We start from the raw sequence: 16,025 nt of genomic DNA, 5'->3' as shown, positions 1-16,025 counted from the left end.
ACAAAACATGAATAAAACCTCATATTGACATGATAAATAATTTTACAACTTGAATGAAACCTTCTTTTAATTGATTCAGTTTATACTTTAACTAATGAGTATTTGGGGTTTCTATGAAAAATGGTAGAAGATTAAAAACATAATATGAATAATTTTAGTGTCCACATGTTATTAAACTGTAGAACTGAAGTATTTCAGCAGAGGTTAGCATCTACAGACAGAAGAATGTTTCAATCCCTGTTTTACTAAAAGTATAAAAAGCAGAACTTTTTGGATTAAATACAGTATATTTAGTGTTAAAATGTTGAAAGTGATTATTATTGAAGACATTCTTGTAGTGAAACCTCTGTTGTTTAGTGTCAGTGCAGCTGTTGAGTCAGATCAGTTCCTCTCCAGCTGAGGAAGGTTTTTGTACGACGCTTTTTCACTGTGTGAACGAGCTGTAACCCTGCTGACAGTAGTAAACTCCTGAATCTTCAGCCTGAACTCCACTGATGGTCAGAGTGAAGTCAGTCCAAGATCCACTTCCACTGAAACGACTTGAAACTCCAGACTGACGGCTTGTAGCTCCATAAATCAGGAGTTGAGGAGCTTGTCCAGGTTTCTGAAGGTACCAGTGGAGGTTGCTATAAACACTTTCACTGGTTCTACATCTGATAGAAACAGTCTGTCCTGCAGCAGACGACTGAGCTCCAGGAGACTGAGTCACTGTGATTTCTCCTGATGAACCTGGAAAACATGAAAAAGAGGAGAAGAGTTATTGAGACAAATCCAGTTTGGAGAAAGATGATCAACATCCAAACAGAAGAGGATGATTTGTTTAACATGGAGAACAGATGGAAGAAGGTCCATGCTGCTTGTTTCAGTGTTTCTCCATCATAGCAGAACATCACTGTGGTGAACCTGGTGGCATCCTGAAGCAAAGTTTTCAGCAGAGTCTCACCTTGAACAAGGAGCCCCAGGGTGGCCAGCAGTAGAATCAGTGACATCATCATTGTGCTGCCGGCGTGTCAGTGGCTGTGAAAGGCCTGGACAGCCACTGATCAACACTGGCCTCTTAACGGCTGGGAGCAGAGAGGCAGGACACATATGCAAACACACAGAGTCAGTGAAGTGTAGCTGTCCTCAACACATCAGCCTGTTTCCTCCTCACTGCTGAAGGCACTGACCAAAGATTTACATACTGACATGTAGAGGATACTGACAACACCAGGAGTCAAGTGATCCAGTCATTTGTGGACAGTTTGCTTCAGTCTGTCCAGTTTGGTGACATGACCTTCTCTCACAATGATCAGTGACATTGGTCATACTTTGTTTTTGAGTAATGAGACATCATAAGTTGCACTTTTTGTGAAACTACCCCATTTTTATTTCAACTTCAAATTCAGCTTTATTCATTTATATAGCACTTTTCATACATGAAGGCAGCCCAAAGTGCTTCACAGAGCAAAATTCTAAACAACAGACAACAATAATTTGATGAGTAAAAAGCAGACGGATAAATAAATTCAAATGCATAGAAATAACAACAATTACAAAAGTGATAAAATTGGATTAATAAAGAATAAGTAATTGATTAAGTAAGTACAAGCATGGAGTAAGAAATTAATATCTATACAGCTAAGAGTCATGACAAAAGACCTAAGCAACATAAAATAAATAGCATGAAAATAAATAGAAAAAATACAAAGATTTTAATGACAAGGCACCCTAACTAAAAGTCAGGTGTAGTGTCTGTGTTTTTCTTACACATCCTGGGGTCCAAGAAAGTAGTGAATAGAGGGAAGAAAGCATGGGATAGGACCAGATGCTCCCCTGTAGACAAATGTGGGAATACGACATGATAAGCGTACCCAGGCAGACCCACCCTTCTTTCGTTTCCTGTTGGATAGATGTACCTCTAATCTATCAAAGTGACCAATTACGAGAAGTGGGCGGTTATGGACAATAGGCTCTACAAAGGCCCCACACACCAGAGAGAGAAGGGTGTTTTTTTTGGTAGAATTCATAAGATCGAAGGCGATGATGTAGCAGAGGGCAAAGTGTTTGGCATAACTTTGCCACTGATTTGAGAACACCAAACGTGCGGCCGCACTCTGTTTGGATGCAGGCATTTTGAGATCTGTTTTCAATAAAAATTGCCCTATCATTCCACCCAGCCTTGCTTCCACAGAATCTTTTTATCAACATACTACACACCAACACCTTTGATGACGAGAGCCCAGAGACGACACGGGCTAAAAAGATATGACTTTAGATGCTGTTTAAAAACCTCCACAGAGGTGGAGTCCCTCGGATCCTGTTTCAGAGACGAGGGCCATTATGCCTGAAAACTGACTCGCCATGTGTTTTCCCAGAAATCTTGGGGACAACCAAGAGGCGAGCTGCTGAGGATCTGATGAACCTGCTGGGTGTATATCTATGAAGCATCTCAGAGAGATAAGATGGTGCCAGGCCATTTAGTGATTTAAGAACTAGTAAAAGGATCTTAAAATCTATTCTAAGACTACTGGGCAACCAGTGCAGGAACTTTAAAATAGGTGCTATGTGTGTTCTCTGTCTGGTCATCGTCAGAACTCGGGCTGCTGCGTTTTGAACTAATTGTTTTTTTTAAGTATTTTTTTGGCCTTAATGGCTTTATTGATATTGCAGCTGAAGAGGGTAACAGGAAACAGGGTGAGATAGAGGGGGAGTGACACGCAGCAAAGGGACCCAGGCCGGGAGTCGAACCCAGGTCCGCTGCAGAGCCTCAGCACATGAGACGTTCTACCAACTGAGCTAAATGGCGCCCCGTTTTGAACTAATTGAAAGCGGCCGATTGTTTTTTTAGGAAGAGCAGTCAGAGTGCATTACAATAGTCCAGCCTAGAGGTTAAAAAAGCATGCATCAGTGTTTTTGTGTTAGCCTGCAGGAGAAATGCTCTGACCTTGGAAATGTTTCTCAAGTGATAAAAAGATATTTTGGTGACATTTCTGATGTATGTGTCAAATCTCAGATCAGAGTCTAAGATGATACCAAGGTTTCTCACCTGGTTCTGTGTCAACGCCTCATGACTTTAGGTGCACAGATACTTGATCTCTCTGAGCTTTTGCCCCAAATATTATGACCTCTGTTTTCTCTTCATTCAGTTGGAGGAAGTTCTGTGAAATCCATGTATCCATGCCAGTTATGCAGTTTATCAAGCTATCCAGTGGGCTAAAGTCATCTGGGGATACAGAAACATATAACTGGGTGTCATCTGCATAGCTGTGAAATTCAGTGTTGTGCTTTCTAATAACATCACCAAGTGGCAGCATGTATAAATTAAAAAGGACTGGGCCTAGAATGGAGCCTTGTGGGACCCCACAGGTTAAGACATTTTCTCTGAGGAGGAAACACCCATTGAAACAAAGAACTCCCGGCCAGTCAGAGGTGAATTGAACCAATCTAAAACCATTCCTGACAGACCAACCCAGTGTTCAAGTCTATGGATAAGAATTTCATGGTTGATAGTTTCAAAGGCTGCAATGAGGTAAAGGAGATCCAGAACTGAAAGATTATTTAAGTCAGTATTTGTTCTCAGGTCGTTTACTACTTTGACCAGTGCCGTCTCTGTGCTATGTGGGGCTCTATATCTGGACTAAAACGTCTCCAAGATGTTATTTTTTTTAAAAGTGTGTACTTGATTAAAAACGACTTTTTCTAAAATCTTAGATAAAAAAGAGTGGTTTGATATGGGTCTGTAATTATTAAAATCTGATGGATCCAAGTTACTTTTTTTAAGAATAGGTCTAACCATGGCAGTTTTTAAGAAATCAGGGAAAGTGATGGTGAGTGAGGAGTGGTTAATAATCTTTAATAATTCCTCAGAAAGACAATCAACAGTTAAAAAAAAGGGGTCGGTATGGGATCAAGTAAACAGGTAGAGGGTTTGAAGTTGGAGACTTATTACTGTCTGAAATTGGAGGCATGTGCAGGTTTAGTTTGGTCCAACTTTAATAATGAAGTTTCTGATGCTGATCTGTGACGTCTTTTCTTTAAATGGATACAGTTGATATAGTCGAGATAGTTTTGTTCAGTTTGAAGCTGAGATTAAAGATCATAAACGAGACTTTTCTCATTAACTGGCCCAGGCTGGCTCCTCTTGATTATTTGGTTACTCAGATGAGAACAAGGGGTCTTATTCTCCATGGCAACCCGGATGCGAGAGGACGCTGGCGTGAATATCGCCGTATCTCGATTCGGACAAAACAGCTTTTTTCTGGTAAAAGAAGAAAGCCAAGTTGTCTTTACAAGCTCTGAGGCTGTGCTACTACCTTCGAAGCCTGCACACCTGAAGAACTGGCTCCATGGACTCACTTTCTCCACTGATCACCTTCTAGCCTCACCGCTCAGCTGTTAGCTTCACTAATCAGCTGTTAGCATGACAACGCTAACTTATATGCAGACATACTAGATGTTCTGTGGGCTGTCCATCGCTGCTCCGCTGGTTCTCGATACACCACAACCTTGGGGTTATTCACCACCTGGCTCCATTGTTGCTCTCCTCTGCTGCTGTGGTCTCTCCGGTTCCCAGCGATGTTGGATGGTCGCTGCTCCGCCGTTGCTGGTGGGGTCTGTGGGTGTTCAGCGCGGTAGCTCCTGGACTTCTGCTGTTGCTTCGCCCCAGTCTCCGTAGCTGGGACTGGATCTCTGGGTCTCCTGCGTTGCCCCCCGCTGTGTGCACGGAGCCTCCAGAAGCAAGTTCACATCTAGATGAAAGATGCTGTTCCCTGCGGTGCAGACGGCTGTATTGACGGTGCGCGGCTGTTCCCTCCGTACTGACTGACAGGCGCCCCATTTATTCTTTGATTTGTTTGTTTTCATATATGTTTGTTCCACTTTGTTAAGTGTCCTTGGGTACCCTGAAAGGCGCTATATAAGTTAAATCTATCATTATTATTATTATTATAGTCTTTATATTTAAATGTATGGTGAGAAGCTGTGTGTGTGTGTGTGTGTGTGTGTGTGTGTGTGTGTGTGTGTGTGTCTCCTCAGTGAAGTGTATCAGTCTCTGCAGTAGCTTCCAGCTGCAGCAGTCAGTTCAGTTTCTGAGGGAGGTTTTTGTACGACGCTTTTTCACTGTGTGAACACCCACTGATGGTTGATGGAATGTGCACTCTGACAGTAGTAAACTGCAGCATCTTCAGCCTGAACTCCACTGATGGTCAGAGTGAAGTCTGTTGATGATCCACTGCCTGTAAAACGACCTGGAATCCCTGACATTCTCTCATTGGTGTTGCGAATAAGCAGTTTAGGAGTTTCTCCATATTTCTGTTGGTACCAGTGCAAACAGCTACTGCAAGGATAAGCAACCACTCGGCTGGTCCTACAGGTGATGGTGACGGAGCCTCCCAGAGCAGAGCTCACTGCTCCAGGCTGAGTCACTGTGACCTGACCTCTGGACTCTGAGGACACAGAGACAGAAACATAAAGCAGCGTCATGGTTCTGTGGGCTTCATGTCAGAGGGACGGATGTTGATGGAGGAGAGGAGTTTGATTCTCTGGACTTTACCTGTGAAGCAGCAGCAGAGCAGAGTCCAGATGAGGACGGAGGTCAAAGTCATGTTTGTGATGAGGAGGATTTCTGTGTCTTCTGTTGTCATGAAGGACAGCTGTCAGTCATCCAGTGTTCAACTCTCAGGACTATAAACTCTCCCAGAGCACTGGAGCATGCTGCTGCTGATGCAAAGTGGCTCTCTATGGAAATGTTCTGACTGACTCCAACAGGGACTTGGATCACTCTCATCATGCTGCTGATCAATCAATTGATCAGTTTATCAGAGTATTGATTATAAAATATTTTAATAACAATTTTATATAATTTTGGCTTCATGCTTATCATAAAAAAATGTTTTAAAAAGTCATCTGTTTAATTTAAATGAATTTAAAGAGAAAATAAAGTTTAATATAAAAACAAATATATATGAAATAAAAACATGTTTTGTGTAAATCTGTGTCTCTGTGTTTTCGTCACTTTTCATGTCAGCTGATGATATTTTACAATCAGAGACTGATTCAGTTGAGTGTGTTTGTGTCAAAGTCAGAGAGCCGTGTCTCTCTACAGTCAGAGGTTTTTGTACGACGGCTCAGTCAGTTTGTATCACTGTGGTACACGTTCGGTGGAGGAACCAGACTGGATGTTAACTGTAAGTACATTTGACTCCTTCATAAGTCAAATTTTATGTTACTTCTATCTAAATATTACAGCTGTCGATCTTACTACAATATTTTGTCTGATATTTGAAATTTGACATATTTGGAGTAATTATTAAAGGCTTCATAGTGTCGTTAACAGACTGAAATCCACTCCATCCAAACTTTATCTTTAATTCTTTAACATTGTGATCGGTTTATTCTGAAAAACTACTTGGCTTTATTGTGTATGAAGACAGGGTTTTTAAAAGCTTAAGTCTTAATATTCTGTCTCTCTCTTCCAGTAACTTTTGGGTCAGTGTCTCATGTGCAGAGGTATTACTCCATCCTAAAGGACAGCTGATGTATTTTTTAGTTTGAAGAAGTAGTTCAGTAGTTAACAATGTTCATATGAATCTTTTATAAAAGTCTGATTGTTCAGTGATGATTCCTGAGTACATGAAGGCAACAAACATATATCATCATCTGATTTGTGTTTAAAACAATAAAGGTCTCACAATCTGGATTTTTGTTTCAACTGCCGACCCCTGAACTTTTTGTTTGTTAGCTAAAGAACATAATCTGTAATAAAAGCGTGCCAGTTTGAACTTTTTATCTTTAGTACTGAAACCTGTCTGTTGTCATGGTTCAGCAGTGATGCCTGTCTGTTGCCATGGTTACTGGACTCAGAGGGGGAAGTGAAACTTTTCAGATCAGTTTCATCCAATATGAGAAAGACCAGCAGAACCAGAGGCCTCCTCTGCTGCAGCCAACAGGACGGAGTTCAGCTGACCTCATGTAAACTTTATGAATCTCTCTCTCTGCAGTGGGTCGAGTCGTCCCCACCCTGACGGTGCTGCCCCCCTCCAGTGAGGAGCTGCAGCAGGGGAAGGCCACGCTCATGTGTCTGGCCAACAAGGGCTTCCCCTCAGACTGGAGTCTGTCCTGGAAGGTGGACGGCAGCAGCAGCAGCAGCAGCAGCTGGGAGCAGAGCAGGAGCCCCGGGGTGCTGGAGAAGGACGGCCGCTACAGCTGGAGCAGCACCCTGAGGCTCCCTGCAGACCAGTGGAGGAAGGTGGGCTCTGTGACCTGTGAGGCCACCCAGGGCTCCCAGACTCCAGTCTCAGAGACACTGAGGAGAGACCAGTGTTCCCAGTCCTGACCTGACTCACTGGGACTCTGCTGCTGGTTTTACTCTGCTACTGCTCTCAGTCTGCACTCTGTAACTATCTCTCTCTTTCATCTGACATGTTTCAGCAGCAATATTTACCAGCTTGTTGCTGCGTCTCAATATTATTTCACTGTTTCCACATAATAAAGACGTGTTGATCAAAGAAGCTGTTTTCATGTTTATTATCATCAAAGTGTGTGAATGATTTTATCTTCATGGTGTCAGTGACTTTTTAAATCCAGAGACAAACTGAGCTGTGATGATTTTAAAACTAATGTGTGAGATCACATCATGTGCAGCCAAATACACTGAATATTAAAGGAGGTTGTAAACTCAGACAAAACTCATAATTATAATTTAAACAGTACCAACCAGAGATGGCATTAGTATAACTTCATAACTTGTTCTCATAATCAATAAAAGTCCCTCAGGGGTGTATAAGAAATCTCTCCTTTAGTCTCTGCAAAACTGTCTGTAATAGTACAATACAAACATATTCGAAACTCATGCGAGGAACAATTTAATTAAAATCCTCCAATCGTGTCTCATTACTGCTGTGAGATGATGATAAATACTTGTTTCAACTGTATACAAAGGACATACATCACCCTTTAATTAAATCTTGATATATTTGAGAAATACTTCCTAAATCTGGAAAAAACAGCATGAGATCATCTGCGTAGAGAGAAATAATAAGAGTGTGATCAACAAACTTAACCTTCAAAATATGTATGTGCTGCTTTCTAAAAAAAATCTTCAACCACGGACATTGATGATGGATGGAAAAAGTAAAGAATACAAGTTTTGCTGAATTTCATTCTGCAGAAATGTTTTTTTTCTACAATCATAATTATTTTTTGTTGTAATTCAAAACACAAAACATGACTAAAATCTCATATTTACATGATCTATATTTTTACAACTTGAATGAAACCAGGTGTTTCAAAGATTAAATGCTATGTCTTAAGTATTGAGTATTGGGTTTCTCTGAAAAATGGTAGAAGATTAAAAACATATGAATAATTTTAGTGTCCACATGTTATTAAACTGTAGAACTGAAGTATTTCAGCAGAGGTTAGCATCTACAGACAGAAGAATGTTTCAATCCCTGTTTTACTAAAAGTATAAAAAGCAGAACTTTTTGGATTAAATACAGTATATTTAGTGTTAAAATGTTGAAAGTGATTATTATTGAAGATATTCTTGTAGTGAAACCTCTGTTGTTTAGTGTCAGTGCAGCTGTTGAGTCAGATCAGTTCCTCTCCAGCTGAGGGAGGTTTCTGTACGATGCTTTTTCACTGTGTGAACGGTGTGCTGTAACCCTGCTGACAGTAGTAAACTCCTGAATCTTCAGCCTGAACTCCACTGATGGTCAGAGTGAAGTCAGTCCCATATCCACTTCCACTGAAACGACTTGAAACTCCAGACTGACGGTTTGTAGCTCCATAAATCAAGAGTTGAGGAGCTTGTCCAGGTTTCTGAAGGTACCAGTGGAGGAGGTTATAAGCACTTGTGCTGGTTCTACATCTGATAGAAACAGTCTGTCCTGCAGCAGACGACTGAGCTCCAGGAGACTGAGTCACTGTGATTTCTCCTGATGAACCTGGAAAACATGAAAAAGAGGAGAAGAGTTATTGAGACAAATCCAGTTTGGAGAAAGATGATCAACATCCAAACAGAAGAGGATGATTTGTTTAACATGGAGAACAGATGGAAGAAGGTCCATGCTGCTTGTTTCAGTGTTTCTCCATCATAGCAGAACATCACTGTGGTGAACCTGGTGGCATCCTGAAGCAAAGTTTTCAGCAGAGAGTCTCACCTTGAACAAGGAGCCCCAGGGTGGCCAGCAGTAGAATCAGTGACATCATCATTGTGCTGCCGGCGTGTCAGTGGCTGTGAAAGGCCTGGACAGCCACTGATCAACACTGGCCTCTTAACGGCTGGGAGCAGAGAGGCAGGACACATATGCAAACACACAGAGTCAGTGAAGTGAAGTTGTTTTTTAATGGTTACTCTCTCTGATTAAATAATTCTTCCATGAAAGGATTGACACACTTTTATATTTAGGACTGAAACCTGTCTTTCGCATGGTTCAGCAGTGATGCCTCTCTGTTGCCATGGTTACTGAGCTCAGAGAGAGAAGTGAAACCAGTTTAAAGATCAGTTTCATCCGATCTGAGAAAGACCGACAGAAGCAGCAGCCTCCTCTGCTGCTGCTGCTGCATCGACTTCAATCAAACTCTTGTCACAAACCGGCTCAATGTTCGTGAAAATGAGGAGAGACAAGTCAGGTTTTTAAGTTTCACCAAACATATTTATTGGCAATCTTCTGAAAGAACTATCTACAAAAGCATGAGGTGTGGAAAGTATCAGCATCAGTCATGAATGCAGGGTCCGGATGAGTGAGGCGTGTGTGTGTGTGTGTGTGTGTGTGTGTGTGTGTTGTATGCCAGAACACCAGAACGAACCCAGATCCTCCATAGGTGTGGAGCCTAGGAGAGAGAGAGAGACAAAGGCTGTGTTCAAATTCCGGGGCACCATCCTTCGGAGTGCGTATTTGAAGTGCAATTACGTCACTAAGCCGCGCGAAGCCTGTCCAAATTCAAAGTGTGCTCCAAATGCTCCCCACAAATGCCTCCTTCTTTTGCCTGTTCCTGGAGGACACACCGCTACTATCCTTCGCGGCTACAAATTGCCCAAGATTCATTGCGCGCCTAAAGAGAAGAAATAAATAAATAAATAATGGCGACCTCAAGTGGCGCAGATCTCGCATTCAAATGTAAGTATTGGGTCTATACTCCGTTTTTAGTCATTTGAGCGTCAAACGCCAGATATGTTAAACTTCAAGGGACCTTAAAACCTCAAAATATCAGTTAAAATACGTTGGTAATGCTCAACTTAATGCCTTTTACTTTCAACCATTAGACGTTCAGAGGTTGACTTATATCGTATATCGTATTGTGACTGTGGAGATGTTATAGACTCGTTTTACTTCTTGTACATAAATGGACTAAGATGAACAGATTTAGATCAGGCTGTGATCCGTGTAAAGTCTAGTTAAACGTTGGAATAAAGAGCTATGTTTATGGTTATCCTTATGATGATTATATTTTTTTGCTGTATTAGAAATCTTTTAGGGAGCAAGCAGAGAAGCTTCATCACTGTCCGAGGTCAGAACAACATTAGTTCACAGGGCGAAACATTCCGCCGACTGGATGGGAGTAAAGCAATAATATATAATAATAAATAGCCGATTTGTCAGTCCTGATGTCACTTTTTGTAAATCTTTGCATCCCTGTGTTAATGTGATCTGATGTTTACCTTTTCTCTTGCTTCGAGGAGGGAGGATGAAGAAGGACACGAGGCTGCAGAGAGGATGGAGAGGCTCTTCTCTGCTCCAGAGGACAATCCTTACATTATTTCTGTTATTTAGTTACTTCATGAGTTATTTTTTAATTATTTGTTCATAATTGTTCATTTTATATAATTCATGAAATAAAATATAGTTCTATTGTTACACATTGTCTATTACATTCAGTATTTACAGCTTAAGTACAATTCATAACAGCAAACGGCATCAAGTGCTACTTTTCAGGGACAACAAGGGATTGAATGTTTTATTTTATTATTAAGGTCTTAACATTTACGACTATTTACAAAATTACAGCATAAATAACTATTTAATTCACTATTAACAGAACAATTATTATTAAAAACAATATTAAAACAGTTAGAGATGATGTACAGTAACAGGCTGAGCAGGAGTCCCTGCAGTGCTGCTGGGCTGGATGGTGTCAGTGGGACATCATCTGGGTCGGTACTCAGGGTGTTTGGGGGTCCAGTCTCTTCTGTCCACCACGTCGTCCATCAACTGGGTCTGCAGTTCTGACTCCATCCACGGCTGCCATGTCACTAAGAATGTTTTAAGAAAGAGACGAGAATTATAATTTCATACTCTAAGTATAATATTAATAATCATAATAAATTACAGCAAACAAAACTGTCTACCAAACATTTCAAATACAATGCCTTTAAAATCATATAAAAACCCTAAGTGGCGATCAGCAGTTTATATGTCAGCATTAACGTAATGTATCTGTATGTTAATGAGCCCATACTGTTAGCTAGCTAATAATGATAATAATGATAACATTATGTGGGTTCAATAACAGGTTTACCTCTCCACGGTCCTCTCACCCGGAGATAAACCAGAGCCACTTCTCCTCTTCCTCCACAAGCACGAGGATTAAAAAGGAAATCAGGAATTCCTGAAGCTCGAACAGATCTGACAGTCAAACTTTACTCTTCTTGTCACTTTCGCAGACCTTACTTCACCAGAAATAGTTAGGTGCGGGGCGGGGCGGGAACATCTGGTGACGCAACCAGGAAATGCTGCGAAGGGTAGACCGTCCAATTTCACAACAGGCTGACGCTGCATGCAGGTCTCTCTGAAGGACCCTGCCTTTGCTGGCGGCGAAGGATGGGTCCTTGAAGGATGCTGCCCCTGAATTTGGACACAGTCAAAGAGACCAAGCCGTTATTTGTAGCCTTGGTAGAGGCCTGACCAGGTGTCAGCACCTGGCCTTAACGACCCTCCATGACTGCCAGCTCCTGCAGGAGGTGATCAGCTGCATCCTGGTGAGGAAAAAGGGAGGGGTCGTAACACTCTATTAACTTCACTTTACTGCCACTCAGTGGTGACACTGAATAGCATATCTTTGTTGTCATTGTAACAGATACAACGTTAAGTGCAGTCCCTGTTCAGTGCAAATAAATCCATATGAATTAATAAAATATGCTACCACTTAGAGCTGTAAGGACACACGTATCAAAACCGAAATCGCAACACTCAGATCCACGAACCTTTCTCGCGGTGTGATAAGGCAGAATCGCGACACAAGTTCCTGTCCAGATTCAGCCCTATGAGTAACAATAAGTAGCTCCTTTCACACAGAGATGACGCATTAACACCACAGGTGGTTCACCAATTCTCCGCCGATGGTCGTTCACTCAGAGCGAAGCACTGCTGGAGTGAAGATGAACCAGGAGAAGACGCATAAAAGCCGCAGCCGTGGTTGACCAATTTTCCGCCGACGGTGATTCACACACAACGAAGCATCTCTGCTGTACTGCCGTGAATTCACACAGAAAGCCGGCACTGCAGCTCCTAAAGAGGCATGACACGTGTCAATAACCCTGTCAATCTCGCAGGATGGAGGCTATTTTCCGAAAGTTCACTGAAGTCTCGGTCCGGAGGGCTGACGGTCGCAGAGACTTTTTTTCATCACAAACACTCGGTGAGTTTTTTGCCGGTGACAGACGCTGATTTTCGGTCAGAAATGTTGCGAGGAGTTGTTAGGACAGGCGGGAGGACGGGCGCTTCTCCACTATATCTGTGGTATCTTTTTCCTCATATAAGTTGCCAAGGACAGTTACAGTTACTGCGTTTCTTTTGTTTGGTTCTGTAACGTTGCTTTGTGGGACATTTCTGTTTATTAAGTTGAGTGAGAGACCTGTGCAGTCATCAGACTGTTAGCCACGCCCTCCATATGCAGCTGGCTCATCCATTCACACTGGTTCAGTTTCCCAGTACTACGCCTCTGATACTATCAGACGAGTTTCATACAGAAGTTATTAAATGTTACAAAAATAAAATGTTAAATTTTATTCTAAAAAATCGAGGTTTGTATCGAACCGTGGGTCAAAAATCGTGATACAAACCGAATCGTGAGTTTGGTGTATCGTTACAGCCCTACTACTGTATGCATATCAATGCTAAAAACACCATAGAAGACACACCCATACAGACATCCACATTCAAAAATTGCACATAGCCCATTTGACAAAGGTAAGTGGTGATAACTATGCTTCAGTAGCACTATTTAATGAACTTATGGCTGTTAGATAAAAACAGTTTCATAGTATGGTTGTTCTGGTTTTCATGGACCTGTATCTCCTGCCTGGCGGCAGTAGTTTGGCCAGTGTGTGACCAGGGTGTGATGAGTCCTCTACGATGGTTTTGGCCTTTTTGAGGCAGTGAGAACTGTGAAGTTCTTCCAGAGAGGGGAGAGTGCAGCCAATGATTTTCTGTGCTGCCTTTGTGACCCCCTGATGCTTTTTTCTCTGTGCCACAGTGCAGCTTAAAAACCACACACAGAAACAGTATGACAGTTTGTGAAAGCACTTCATCACCACAGGGGTGAGTGCTACTGGCCGGTAGTTGTTGAGAGTGTTGATGTTCGTCTTTTGGGCAGGGGGACTTTAGGCAGGATGGGACAGTGAAGTGGGAGAGTGACTGGTTGAAGATCTTAGTAAAGTCCCCCACCAGCTGGTCTGCACAGTCCTTCAGCACGCGTCCGCAGACACCATCAGGTCCAGCCGCTTTCCGCTGGTTGACTGCCCGCAGCGTACGCCTCACCTCCTCTACCGTGAGGATGGTGGCGCTGTGGGCTGCTGGATGTGGTGTGGCTGCCTCTGGTGGCTTAACCTCAAAATGGGCAAAGTGGTTCAGCACTTCCACCAGTGAGGCATCCCCTTCACCAGTCCCGAGGTTGGTCTTGTAGTTGGTGATGTGCTGGATTCCCTGCCACACCTGCCTGCTGTTGTTGCTGTCCAGGTGGTCCTCGATGCTCCTCCTGTAGTCCGACTTGGCCTTTCGAATTCCCCTCTTCAGATTGGTACATGCTGCGCAGTAGAGAGCCTCATCACCTGATCTGAAGGAGGTGTTCCTCTCCTATAGCTGGTCATCCCTAATCATCCAGGACTTCTGGTTGGAGTAGACCTGGACGCGTTTGTCCACTGTGACAATGTCTATGCAGCTCTTGATATAACACAGACCACTGTCCATAAACATATCCACGTCTGGATGTTCACAAATGTCGCAGCAGGTCCTGTTGAAGCAGTCCTTCAGCTGCTCAGAGGTTCCATCAGGCCATGTTTTAACAGTCTTTGTGATGGTAGGAGCAGCTTTCCTGAGGCGGTGTATGCCGGGACTGAAAGCAGTGACAGGTGGTCGGACTGGGCCAGGTGTGGTAGTGGGCTGACCCTGTAGCCCCGCTTGATGTTTGAGTGGACCTTGTTCAGTGTGTTAGCTCCTCTGGTTGCGTACTTTATGTGCTGATGGAATTTTGGGAGCACTGCTTTTAAGTCCACGTGGTTGAAGTCCACTGCAACAACAAACACTGTATCAGGATACCTGCCCTGCTGACTGCTAATGACACTGGAGATTTCTGCCAAAAGATGTGAGATCTACAAACTTTAAAATATACTTGACATAGATTTAATGTGGTCAATCTGAGCTTCAGGTGGAACATTTACACATTTGACCTTAAAAACAGTTGATCTGAATTATGCACATCTTCACCTGCTTTAGTTTTCTTCTTCTTTAACATATATTTCTACTGAATGTAAAGAGCCCCCTGTATCCCCTTGTATATAAAGTGTACATGTACAATGATATAATTTACTTTCCCGTTGTTATATTTACTGTTTTTGTTGATAAAACAAGCAGACACAACAGAAAATGTAAAAACACATAAACACAATATGGATGTGCCACTGTGACTGACGCTTTGCCTGCTGCCTCTCCAGGTGATAGTGGTCTGGCTGATTACAAATAATCAATAAGAGAGGGTCGGGTACTAGGCTCTCTCTCTCTGTCTCTTGCCTTCACCATTCCACCTTCTATCCAGAGATGCAGTCAGTCAGCCTAGATGCTGGCTATGGTGTTATGTTTTGTTTTATGTTTATCTGATGGGTGCACTAGTGTAGCTTTGGTGGCTTTCTTTCAGCTAGGTTTATTTGTTTCTTTGTGTTGGAGCAGAGCGTTAGCCTCCAGCGCTTACGGCCCTGGTGGGTTGATTCAGATTCAGATTCAGATTCAGAATACTTTATTAATCCCCAGGGGGAAATAGTTTTTGTTCCAATGCTCCATGCAAAGAAGAAATAGAAATACAGCATGAATGGAAACAAGCGATAAGATGAAGATGTAAATAAAATAAAATATTGAAGTAGGCATTAAATAAAATAAAATATCAAAGTAGACAATAAAATACAAATAAATAATAAAATAGTATAGTATACAAACTGAAATATATACAATATACAATGAAATGGTTGTAACATTATAAGTTAAATGAGAATGAATAGTTATATTGCTTGCTTTGTTTTATAAATAGCCAAATGAGTCCGATCATCAGAGGGAGGAGTTGTACAGTTTGATGGCCATAGGTAAGAATGACTTCCTGTGGCGCTCAGTGGTGCATTTAGGAGCAATCAGTCTCTGGCTGAAGGTGCTCCTCTGTTTCGACCAGAGCGTTGTGGAGAGGGTGAGAGACATGCTGAAGTATCACCCGCACCTTCTGTTGGGTTTAAATCTGTTAAGAAATGAGACACGGACACGGAGATTGTCTTTCTTTGCAAAGGGGAAGAGCAGAAGTCAGCACACAAAGTCTGGGCTCCTGAGTTCCAATGAGCTGCTCTCCCCAAGCATCTTTTATTCACCTACAACAGGGCGTAAACGTATATGATTGGCTCTTTGCCAGTACATATGAGTCATACAGTTGTTATGCACGATGGAGAAGTACACGTACACACTTTCGGACATATGGCCTTCAGCATCTATCCTTCACACAAACATTCTTATGATGTCCACCATCACTTATTCACACAAGATGCCATTCGAGGCCTTGTGGTCCCACCG

The 16,025-nt window shown here is 42.4% G+C and overlaps 4 gene segments (V, D, J or C); 1 reads left to right on the top strand and 3 right to left on the bottom strand.

Annotated features, from left to right (window-relative positions):
* Positions 1 to 110: 110 nt before the first annotated feature.
* On the bottom strand, positions 111 to 1,140 carry LOC115577911 (immunoglobulin kappa variable 1-39-like). The segment is given in 2 exon segments: positions 111 to 729; positions 944 to 1,140. Coding segments are annotated over 2 exon segments (357 nt in total).
* Positions 1,141 to 5,097: 3,957 nt separating this feature from the next.
* LOC115577902 (Ig kappa chain V region 3547-like) lies at positions 5,098 to 5,585 on the bottom strand. The segment is given in 2 exon segments: positions 5,098 to 5,426; positions 5,534 to 5,585. Coding segments are annotated over 2 exon segments (381 nt in total).
* Positions 5,586 to 6,008: 423 nt separating this feature from the next.
* LOC115577908 (Ig kappa-b4 chain C region-like) lies at positions 6,009 to 7,490 on the top strand. The segment is given in 2 exon segments: positions 6,009 to 6,167; positions 6,981 to 7,490. Coding segments are annotated over 2 exon segments (492 nt in total).
* A 710-nt stretch (positions 7,491 to 8,200) lies between these two features.
* LOC115577910 (immunoglobulin kappa variable 1-39-like) lies at positions 8,201 to 9,288 on the bottom strand. The segment is given in 2 exon segments: positions 8,201 to 8,927; positions 9,144 to 9,288. Coding segments are annotated over 2 exon segments (360 nt in total).
* Positions 9,289 to 16,025: the final 6,737 nt, after the last annotated feature.

The sequence above is a fragment of the Sparus aurata genome, unplaced genomic scaffold, assembly GCF_900880675.1.
Source record: "Sparus aurata unplaced genomic scaffold, fSpaAur1.1, whole genome shotgun sequence".
Taxonomy (NCBI): Eukaryota; Metazoa; Chordata; class Actinopteri; order Spariformes; family Sparidae; genus Sparus; species Sparus aurata.
This window is presented reverse-complemented; position numbering and strand designations above follow the sequence as displayed.